At 45.5% G+C, this 12,215-nt stretch overlaps 1 protein-coding gene across 2 annotated transcripts in view; it reads right to left on the reverse strand.

The window, feature by feature from the left end:
• Positions 1–12,215, reverse strand: part of brip1 (BRCA1 interacting helicase 1) — a 54,942-nt gene that overhangs the window by 29,308 nt on the left and 13,419 nt on the right. For both annotated transcript variants that reach the window (XM_056611304.1, XM_056611305.1), the window contains 2 exons: positions 4,732–4,891; positions 4,260–4,381 (listed from right to left, as the gene is read on the reverse strand). In XM_056611304.1, the coding sequence (XP_056467279.1) occupies positions 4,260–4,381; positions 4,732–4,891 (282 nt within the window). The remainder of the gene's footprint in view (positions 1–4,259; positions 4,382–4,731; positions 4,892–12,215) is intronic.

Raw genomic sequence — 12,215 nt, forward strand, 5'->3', positions numbered from 1 at the left:
TGACGGGCTGCAATGCTGGGCAGCTTTGGCGAGCACCGCCTCTAACTGCTTCTGACAGGTACCGCGTGTTTGCCCAGAGCACCCAAACGCACGGGGACAGGGCAACAGGCTGGTACACCCCCCTCCTCCCCCTCCCCTCCTTCGCGGGGACCGAGGTTACCGGGGCATCACGCAACAATGTCAGCGCCTTACTTGATTTGTGCCGCATCAACATAAACTAGTACCGGCACAGGAAAACATCTTGAATGTCACTCCAAAAAAGTTTGACGTGACTAACTGCTACACCTCAGAAGCATGAACACACACACACACACACACACACACACACACACACACACACACACACACACACACACACACACACACACACACACACACACACACACACACACACACACACACACACACACACACACACACACACACAAGCTTCTCCTGTAAAAAAAAAAACGGCGTTGTGCAGCTTGCAGAATGTACATATGTGAGGTCACAAGTCTTCTCCAGAGGATGTTTATAAAATATATAAATGATGTTGGCTATTCTTCTCACATAGAACTGGCAGTGATGTAGTTGGATGTCGGATGAGTTGTCTGAGAGACAGTAGCGGTTAACCAATCCACTCCTCAAACCCAACTTGCTGGGAACAGGATGGGCGAAGGGGGAGGGGGAGCAGCCCCAAGCCACTGGTGTCATCCAGATCCAATCACAGCCCGTTTTAGCATTCCACCCATCGCGTCTGTGATCCGTGACCATGTCAATGCTCAATGTGACGTGACAGCTTGCATATGTGAAAAAGCCAATTCTGGCTGCTAGCGAGTCTTCTAAATGTGCAAGAAAACCAGCAGCTAGAAGGGATTAGTTAAAATGTCAAGAGATTGCTCCCTTGCTCTGGCCCCGTCCTCCGCAGCTACCTGTTAGTCGCTAAAAACAGATCTGACCAATAGGCATGATTTGCAGCTGACTACATCGGCGCTTGAGAGTGTGTGTGTGTGTGTGTGTGTGTGTGTGTGTGTGTGTGTGTGTGTGTGTGTGTGTGTGTGTGTGTGTGTGTGTGTGTGTGTGTGTGTGTGTGCGTCTATGTATGCGTGTTTGTATGCGCGTGTGGCAGTGTGCATGCCCCTGGCCGTCTGGGACATCTTGTGCCTGTCACTGAGATTGTGAAGCGCCTCATTTGCCTCATGTGGCATAGCTGACAGCAGAGTGGTTCATCCTTAGACAATTGACGTGTCTATACATACACACTCGCTAGGGGTCATGCAACAGATGCCCCCCCGCACAGAGAGCCTGATAAACAACGACTACGGCCGAGATGGAAAGAAAAACATGCCCTGGTTTAAAGTTATTCTCAATTCATCTGGTAAAATGCTTGAAACTGCGTCCAAAGAAAACACATATTTATAAATACAGACATAAATGAATAGAACTCGTACAACTCGCAAATGCATTGCATATACAAAAGAGAAGTTTAGAGTTCAACCAGACATTGCCTCCCCACCGATTACATCTGAAAGGAATTGCATTCACCAAGCATTATTGCGGGCCTCAAACTCTGATGTGAATGACGCAGCTAGAGATTTAAGTTGTTTTATTACTTTAAAAGAAGAAACTAGGCTGGATCTAGTTGCATGGCATCAGAATGGCTTCTCAAGAATGAAGACGCATCATTGGTCATGGTTTCTGTGATGATGTTGGCTACTCCCTCACCAATACGACCAGGAAGCCTGTACACATTTCGGACGACACTGAGGGTCCCCAAATGGATGTTTTGTGCCTTTGGCATATCCTGTCATGTTGTATAGCGTTTCAGTAACCACCGGATCTCTCGAGATGCATTCGAACAGCGGGTCTTGAAAGGGGTCAAATGTTAACCCTGGCAGTGGAGTCTGCATGTTAATGGGATATTAATTTGAATGCACTGTTTATTGTTGTAGAACTGCCACAGGGAAGCATAATTAACCCAACCACTTGGTACCTGTGAACCCCTCAACCCTAAAGCTATCTTTCTGCACACTCGCCAAGAGTTCTCTCACGTTATCTTCATTGAAGCATCATAGCGGAGAGACAAAGGTTTGGTTTTGTGCCTTAACGTGTCTACAGGCCCTTTCATTAGGCTCAGAGAGATGCCATATCAGCTGTAAGTGTCTTTTTATTGCCCGTTAAAGCCACCGAATGTTTCACCGACTCACGAATGGACCCGCTGGTTCACTGTAAGGCATGACATTGAAAAAACACTTGCTTACGTATACATAAATAATTCCCACTGTAGAGTAGCTTTCTCCGCAGTGGACTTTTAATGCAGCCTTTGATCTCCGGGTCACAATAACACAACGGGCCAGTTAAGTCTTGTGCCGTGTCTGAGGCCTTTTACTGTGTTAGGTTGTGCACCCAACACTGTTTTTGTCTGTCTGGGAATGCAGCTTGTGATAGTATTAAGGGTGCTGTAATCTTTAGAAGTGGAAAGAGGCTGAGGTGTGCACTCCTGAGCCGGGCAGTGGGGCGCGCCTCTATTAACGCAGGGCAGAGCGGGTGAGGTAACACAGCCATGTCCTGCACAGCAGAAATGTGCGTGTTATAGAGCCAAGTGCCTGCGGTACTGCGGCGGAACCGTTTTAATGAAGAGTGTGGTACGTATAGAGACTCTGTGTCTGTGTGTCTGTGTGCGTGTGTGTGTCTTATACAGAGAGTGTACACTCTAGCGGCGGGCAATATAGATTAATTCATTTGAATATGTTTAGAGATTATTACATCAACAATAATAAAGACAATGCTATGTTTGTATTTTGCATCAGACCGATCGGCCCGTGTCCATGCGCACAGGGATGGGTGGCAAAGCACGAGTGAATGAACGTGTCTGACCCAGTAGCGGCTCTGAGAGAGCGCTAGAGGAAGTGGCTCTGAGCGCTACAGGAAGCGGCTGTACGAGTGTAAAACAGTTTGGCGGGCCTGCAGTGCTGCCTCAGCAGAAGCGCTGGCCGGGGAGCAGTCATTCGTTTCAGTGTCCCCCCTAGGCAGCCGTAACGGGGTCAACTAGCGAGACATTTACTCTGCATGTCCTTCAGGGCTTCTCCAGGGGGGCATAAACCCCTGTTGCAAGGATACAGATTCAAAAGGGAACCGGGCAATGACCAAGATGGAGGGAGGTGCGAAAGCAACAAAGCCATTCACCGTTGTTCATTACAGGGGCAATTCACCTAAAGCATATATGCCTCTGCATATATACACCGGATACCAAATACTGAGTATTGTTTTGATATCCGATCTCTCAGAGAAACATTTGGTACTCAAAGCCCCACTGCAAGGCTGGCTCCCCTGTGGGCTATGATGTACGACCAAGCTAATCCACAGAAGTCTTTCGTTCAGTGGCAGAACAGTCAGAAGGGTCTGAAGGTAAGAAAGGAGGGTGGAGTCGAAGTAGGGAGATGAGGGGTGGAAGGAGATTTTGAAATCTAAAAGGTCATGCCTCTCTTGTGCCCCGAAGGACACGGCAAAGCCCCAGGATGGAGAGAGCAGGATTGTTACATTAAGAAGAAAAGGAGGCTAATTTATTCCTCTGAACATCCGTATCACTATAATCAGATGGAGACTATTGAATCGGTCTTCTGACCTGCGGCTAGTGTGCCAGTGCCAGAGTCCTGCACGGGTCTTATTATGCAAACCCACACACGCCCGTACCCGCGATACTTAAAACCGGATCCCACCCGTGTTCCCACAGTAGCGCTGTGGCACCTGACCCGAGCCGCAATAAATTCATATCGCCGCCCGACCCTCACCCGAAGGAAAATTAGACACATTAGTTGGAACGCCGGGGAATTACACATGTGGTGTTTGGCCTGGTGCTTTAGATGCTGTGCAAAAAAAGCACATCATCCACTGTTGACAGTTTCAGTTGACTCCTCCGCTCCTGAATAACATATCCAGCACGCATCCAAGTCACGCTCGCAATCGCAAAACCCGCGTCCGACCCACGTTGTTCAGGCGTCCAACCCGACTGAACCGACAGTCGGGAAAGTCACATTGGCATGTTGATTTACGGTGTATGCCCCTAAAATTTCTGGTTGTGCCCCTACAATTTTCAGTTGGGGGTCAAAGTGCTCCTAGTGAAAAAAGAGCCCTGTATAATATTACATATTATATAGAGATATAAATAACCAGCACAATAATAAACAATGTCACATGAACATATCGTCTTGATCTAGAGAACAGTGCATGATTCTAATGCAGTGTTAAACTTATATGTAAAATCATAGTTTGTTCCAGACCTGGTGGCCCTTGATGTTGGGGAAGGGAATGCCGATGGTGACCACTGCCCTGGCATTGTCGTCTGTGAAATCCAAGCCTTCGCTTACTTTACCCCTGCAGACAGCAATCAGCAAGGCCCCGTCTGTAGCACAACGAAGGAATAAGGAATTTGGGCAATCCTACTTTATCTTTCTCCTTATTTCTAATTATTTTTGATATCTTATATCATATCAGTAAAATCATGCCAAATAAAAGTATGGCAACATTAATCAATTTTAATAGATAATAAAAAGTTATTGTCAGTATAGTATGCTTGGCATCTATCTCAATCCCTGTTAAATCATGGTGTAAATCATTTGAAGCATGATAAAATGTTTAATAGTAAGATTATTAAGACAATCTTTGGAAGAAAATATTAAACACAATCAAAAAACCCTCCCTCGAGTGCCAGAGGAATGTCTAGCAGGGAGCCCTAGTGTGCAGGGATCTCACCTCGCTCCCCTGGGTGTTGGATGGCGTCGTAGTACCGCTGCAGCAGCTCATCAAAGTCTCCCTTGGCGCCGCCGCGGGGCTCCGTGATCACAGTCTTCCTCTCCTCCATCTTCTCCCACAGACCCGTGTTGATCCAGCGATCTCGCAGTTTTTCCAGCATCTGTCAAAGGCACAGAAGGGGACAAAGTTTTGTGTGATCAGAAGGTTGCTCATCTTAACAATAGTAAATATTCCTAAGAGTTTGCAGATCCTTGTTACTAGATGTGAAAGCTGCATAATGTGGTGCTTTTGACAATTGGGTCAGAAAAAATAGGTACATTAGAAACGCCCAACTTGCCTCTAGCTTGTTTAAAAATAATTTCTGCTTGACCTTTGAACAAGGAGCTAGCCAAAATAAAGATTTCTGAAGCCAGAAGTGCGAATAACGATACAACTAATGGTTTCATGGTTTTTGCATTGAACAAAAAACGATTGACTGCACATATTACAAATGCAACATATTGAACGGCTGATCAAGGCTCATAAATCTGATGACCTCCTCTGATGTTCTTCTTTTGTAAGGATTTCCTTCCGACTATAACTACACTGGCGACAGTGATGAGATTAGCCACATTCCACTGACCAAGCCTCTGAAATATATATTCCGAAGAAAATCACTGTTGCTGCGCTATTGTTGGTGCAAAAAGTCAGCAAGTCTCAGGGGAAGAACATTGATCTAAAAGCCCTCTCCTCTCGCGGAGGTCCAATCCGTGTCTGTGCACTGCACATTTTATCCTTGAATAAGCATGGCTTCACAATCATAGACCATCTCCACTGGCTTGGAAATGTGTTAGAGGGGTCAAGTAGAAGTTCTTCTTGTCATCAGCAGAAAACTTCTCACAGCAGGCTCCTCAGCGTCATGATGTTGGCTCCGGGCCGGCGCCGTTCAGGAGCAGGGTCCCGAGACGTGCCGGGAAGGCACAGGAAGGGAGCCGCCACTTGTGACGGGCTTGTCCCTAAGTGTGAACCGGTCCTGTTTTTCTGCATCGACAGATATAAAGTTGTACACCTAGTGAAGAACACCACAAGTATCATGCATGCAGACAAAAGGAGGGCCAGGGTGTGGGAAGGCAGGGGGGATTCCTAGGGTCGGTTGGTTGTGGTGCTGAGACGATGCTGCAGCGCCGAGTCCCTGGCATGCTAATGTGACCGCTTCCAGAATCGTGAAATGAAGCGTGAGGCAGATTTCATCAGGTCGGTGCCTCCTTGAACAAGCAGGGCCAGGAAGTAGCCATCAATAAAACATGGCGCGTTCACTGAAGACACAGCGTTTACATCGACAAAGGCTCCCCTCCTGCTTTACATGTACCTTCCCACCCGGCAAACTGTTTGTCCCACAATTGCTTTCCAGTTCAATCTTGCCCGCGGCCGTAAATTATTAATGTTATGTACTTTAGGCAGATCTGCCACTAAACAAATCCACCATTATCTGGCAGGCTGCGCAAAGATGAAGAGATGGCCGTGTTACAGAGAGCAGCCGGCCTGAATCCCTGCCACAATGGATGGGCCGAGGAGGTCCTGTCAGCACAGAGGATCTTCCACACGTGGCCAACATTCTTCATTTCGGCCACGAAATGACGGGTAACCCGATAATGGCCAGAGCGTAACCTGATAATAATAAAACACCAAATGGCTTCTTTTTTTTTTTCCAAGGGCACAGAAATTGCACAAAGAGCCCTCGTTTACAAAGTTGTTTTTCATTCCCCATAGCTGTCATTTCTTAGCCTTATGGGATTTATGGGAAGTGGTGGACACACAATCCACTGCCACTATATGGCCAGCCACCATTTGTGTGTCGCTGGCGGTAATGGTCCCTAATGCTTTTATCTGGCAGACACTGTGAGTAAACATCACTGTCTGGAGGAGACACAGCCATTTAATTACATCCGTGGTGTCGGTATCCCTCATCGTGAGAGAGTGGAGTCTGCTGGGGGAGCTGTGGAGCCGGCCGGGCTGAGGCGACAAGCTGGCGGCCTTGGAAACGGTTAGCCAATGCACAATCGAGAACAGCCAAAACACCCAAATTGTCTTGAGTGCTATACTACATCTCCATTAACATACGTTATACCCTTGCCATTTACTCATTACTTCTTTTAAGCCAAAAGTGATACAATTATATTTTACTTAAAAAACAAATGGATAGTTTTTGCAATCCATAAATCTGGTCATAAAAAAATGATATGCAAACATACAATCAAAAGACAGTGCATACAAACATGTATTCACATGAATTAGTAAAAAGCGCAGTTTCCCGGCTCTTTGGCAAAAAATATCAACACACCCTTTTAGAAACAGCTCAAACCTGGTGTCAAAGCTCCCAAAGGGCAAAAATCCCTTTCATTTAACTTTTGCAGTCCACATTATGCTGCTTTATTTGCAGTTTCCTCAAAAAACAATACCGGAAACGTACTTAACAAATATAGCGTTCCTCCATTGAACTGTGTGTGTAGCAGTGGAAGTTGTGACTATCACACATACACACACATTCATAAGTAATGTATAGAGCTCCTCTCTTACACAGTACGTGTTGCTACGGGCCCCACATCGGGGTAGTGGACTGCGACCGACTGGGGCGTAATGTGAAATGTCAATTTGCGATTTTGCCCGCTCAGCCAAACAAACAACGGCAGCATCCCAGCAGTGCCCCACAAGTCTTACAATGTTGTACACACACACACACACACACACACACACACACACACACACACACACACACACACACACACACACACACACACACACACACACACACACACACACACACACACACACACACACACACACACACACACACACACACAATGAAGGATTTGTGCCAAAATATGACAAAAGTGGTATTTCACACAAACGCTGCTGAAATACCCTTGCTTTAGTAAATATCATTGGAAGTCATTACTAAGTAATAGGTTCATTAAGTAAGTATTATTTAGTAGTTTGGTTCGTTAAGAAACACATAAAAAGATAATATCTCATAATTATGAGAAAATATCCTGTAATGACTATATGAATATTCCAAAAACAAGATCCATTAAAGAACATCTTGATGTGTAACAAAAACAATACGTGAGACAAAAGCAAATCAATGACAGATCACATCTGCACAGTAACAAAGGTTCCAGACTCGTTTAAAGAGTATTTTTGGTTGGCCTCTGGGGGCGTTTGTGGGATCAAATCTTTTCCTTGATGTTTTTATGTTAGGCAAGGTTAAGTAAGGCGATTCCATTCAAAAACAAAACCCCTCAAAACACATATCCTCATAAATCCAATGAGGATAGTTATTATATAGTATCCAATCTAGATTGGCTCAATGTTGGAGGAAATATGCTACAAGTAGATCAAAGAACCTACAAAACATAAGCCACAGGCCGTTACATGTGTCCCAATGTTTGAAACCTCTAAATAAATGTAACCTGATGAAATTAAGGATCTGACTCATCGTGCCTTTGAAGCTCCCAGCTCGCTCTACACCAACATCCCTATCGGCCTTTCACATACGAGATGTGCTGGGCAAATATGCATCTTTGCATATTTGTTTACATGTGTTGTATTATTATCATCCCTAACAGCCTTTCACTTACGAGATGTTCTAGGCAGACATGCATGTTTGTATATTTGTTTAGATTTATTGTATTATTTACCTACGTACAATTTCGACACAAATGAGACAGCAGTTGGCCACCATATATAATCCATTCACACACACTAAATGATAATAGATACTGTCAATAACCCTTAGCTTTAAACTACAGATCCATTATACAGTCTCATTCTCACTACATAGCAATGCCAAACACAGATGGTAAATTCCACCATGTGAGACAAGCCCATTATACAATGTTTAGGCCACTTCCAGGACTCAAACCCAGAGACAATGCCAGAGCCACACAGATGGAGTGAGCATCATTTAGCACGCCAGCGCAACAAAAAGGCACAACAAACAGTTAATTATTCATGGTTGCATTTTGCCATGGTGGGCGACAGCTTAAAGTGGGCCAGATCTTCTCGCCTGCCGGGAACCAGCAGTGGGTCCTTGCCACGGGAGCACTGACCTGCACTTCCTCTTTGTTTTTTGTACACCCTCTCCCTCACCGTAGCCGGTCCTCGTAGAACACCGGCCCTCCCCCCAGGTGTCAGTCAGCCAGTCAGCTGTGTGTTGGCTGCACGTTACAGCTCTGCTGGCTGCCTACTGAATTATAGACGTGGGGTTTTGAGGCCATGAATTAATATAACATGTGGCCAGGAGGAGCCACGGTCTTGCCTCACACACACACACACACACACACACACACACACACACGCACACGTCACCCAAACACAACCGCAACACACAACCTCACACAGCGCCACCGCTCTGGAGACGCCTTGTAGAGTGCGGTAAATTATTCAGCCTCTAAACACGACGCCGGCCGTCACGCCAAGGGGTGGTGCCGAGCAGCGGCCTGCACCACCTGCCACCTCCGGGACCGCCGGCCCCGCAGCCCCGTCGTCTGCCCCTTCTGCCACCCTCGGCGTGGCGATGGAGCGCCACAGGGGAGGGGGGGAGTGGGCTGGTGGCTTCAGGAGGTGAGCCGCCTTTGTCTCGGTCTTGAGCTGTTGGGACTTAGTAGCCGTGCCGACATGATGCGCAGGAACAGGCAGACTTCACACATGCAGATTTATAAACACAGGTGGGGGACGAAGAGGGGCAGCAGGCCAGAGAGGAGATATGAATATAAGAATGCAACTGGGGGCTGGTGTAGCTCTTATTATAACCATCCAACTCCTTTACGTTCATCCCATCTATATCAGATCTCTTGATGATCCAGACAGGACTTTAAGGCCACTGAAAATGACCATTCGTTTTTGAAGCACATCAGTAGCTCCCTTTTCCAGTGATCAATCCTCTTTCAACACTTAAAATGGATTATAAATTAGGTGCTATTTTCAAGCAGGAACAAGGCTTGCCTCAGGGTGGGCCTTCTATCCTACTTGTATTTTAACATACATTGATCGATTCCTACCCCATCCATTTATAGGCAGGGTCATTAAAGTTATGGATAAGCATAAAGTTGTTGCAAGAATTCAGTCAAAGAAACGCAAAAGCTAAAAACTAGCAAGAATACCATTAGTTATAAAAGAAAAGTTCTAGCCCCAGTTATTGTGCTGTGCTTTTGTCTACAATGTGTTAAATCAAACAAATTAAAAAAATAGTTTTTTATGGAGATAAAAAACAATGGTGAAGCAAGTTGAATGACTTCTCAAATATTAAGGCAAACGATTTTGGCGTAATGGATTCATAAAATTAAGGCACATTTTTGGAAGTTATTTCCTTTCACTAAATAAGCGGCCATGGACAAATAAGAACTGCACATTTAATGTAGAGAAAAAAACATTATTTGATGAGCAAATGGCTGCACTGACTCATTATTTCTGGCTAATTTATTTTGGCAGTCAAAATCAATTTCCCAACACTATAAACTACACAAAGATTTGAATATTTTAAGTATTGTGTGATCTATTGTGTGAACAAATTAATAAATTTGCATAATATATACAATTTGTTAGTTTGTTTTTGCTGAGTACGTACGATTTTATTACACTGCTTGTTGTGCAAAGAGCAGGATGGTAGAGCCATCTTTCATTTAGAAACAACACAATGTAAAACAGCCAGCCAGGGCAGCAGTGGAGCCAGTTATACCAGGACTGCAGTAACCCCTACATTTTCCACTGTAAAAGATCATATAAAACATTTATCTAAGCTCAAACCTTCAGCGTTGACAAAAAGTCCTCCCCTCAACATGATACATACACTCATAAAGACGTGGATTAAGATGCATAAACACACAAATTGCCATGGAGGATAAAGAAATTACTAGCAGTGTAGCAACGTTTTACATAGATACATTTGTACTATGACCAGCGATATTTTAGGAATGAACAAATTCCCCAAAATAATTATTTTCAAAAACAAAGGAAAGAGGTTGGAAGTGGAGTTTACTCCACTATATCAATGATCTTTTGATAATATGTATTCTGCTGATAACACTGAGCAGCAGTGTATGAGCAGATCTTTTACTAGGTGATTGATATTGATAGTCTCTCAGATACCCTGAAGGGGGTCCATTCAGAGCGCGCGTGTGTGTGTGTGATGCAGCAGGGTTAGATTTTGACTTTGATTTGACACACACCAGCCATTGACACCTCCATACTGCTGCTCACCCACTACCACCACCACCCTGGCCACTGGACAAACCCCAGCCCAAGGCACGGTCTGGGCGCATCTTCGTAGACAGAAAGGCGACATCGCCACTAATAGCCCTTATCTTAATCTCCTTTAAAAGCATCTTGTATTTCCCTCCCTCCATCCTCCACCTCTGTAACCCCCCAGCGTGCCCCTCCTCCCCTGTGCCCCGTGTTGCTGGGTCCCTGCCTGCGAGGCTAGGACCAGACTGCCCGGGCAGCTGGGGGGTTAATGGGCATTAACCGGGGGGCTGTTGAAGCCAAAGTGCAACAAAGCCGCAGCGCCCGCAGTCTGTCTGGGGAAAACTGGGGCCGTGTCTGCACGCGTGTCTGTGTGTGTCTTCATTACCAGAAGACCCTACGTCGGAAAACCACACATGCCCGACCTCCAGCAGTCCAGCGAGGTTTGCTATATGTTGCAGCAGTTGAATGCCAGAAGATGAACGAGATTATGCAAAAAAATAGGATTGTGCAAGGAAGTACAATAATTAATACGATTTGTGCTTAATTATCTGGTCAAAAATATCATGAGCTACATTCCAGCGTATGATATCCCAGAGCGTGTTGCTCTTCACTGAGAATCACACATACTATTACAAATTACATCTCATGCACACAACAATTTGAACCATACATGTTCTTATGCATGGTTAATACTTATTGGCTACGGATATTGGTTTCAGGTTAAAACTGTGGCATATAATATGATTGACAACCAAAATACATGAATACTCGATATACAAATTCAACATTTTACTGCAGCGATGTTACAATGTGCAGTCCTCGTGAGAGCGTTGCAAGATAGCGAGACGCTGGATAGACAGCAGTATGACCTTGCTGGTCTCCCTGTGTCTCTGGTAGAGCCAGCCATGGAAATGGATTGCATTGAAAAGGGACGTCTAGAGTTGTTCCTGGCGTCTTTCACCACTTTATACACGGTCACAAACAAGCAAGCTCCAACAAACGAGTGTGCTGTGTACTCATGCACGGGCTCACACACACACACACACACACACACACACACACACACACACACACACACACACACACACACACACACACACACACACACACACACACACACACACACACACACACACACACACACACACACACACACACACACACACACACACACACGGGACTTAGTGGCACCAACAAGGCATCCAGTCTCCAATTAATACCCCCAGCTCCTCATATGCCCTCCTCTCTTCATCTTTAAGAGG

Source organism: Gadus chalcogrammus, chromosome 16 (assembly GCF_026213295.1).
Source record: "Gadus chalcogrammus isolate NIFS_2021 chromosome 16, NIFS_Gcha_1.0, whole genome shotgun sequence".
Lineage (NCBI taxonomy): Eukaryota > Metazoa > Chordata > Actinopteri > Gadiformes > Gadidae > Gadus > Gadus chalcogrammus.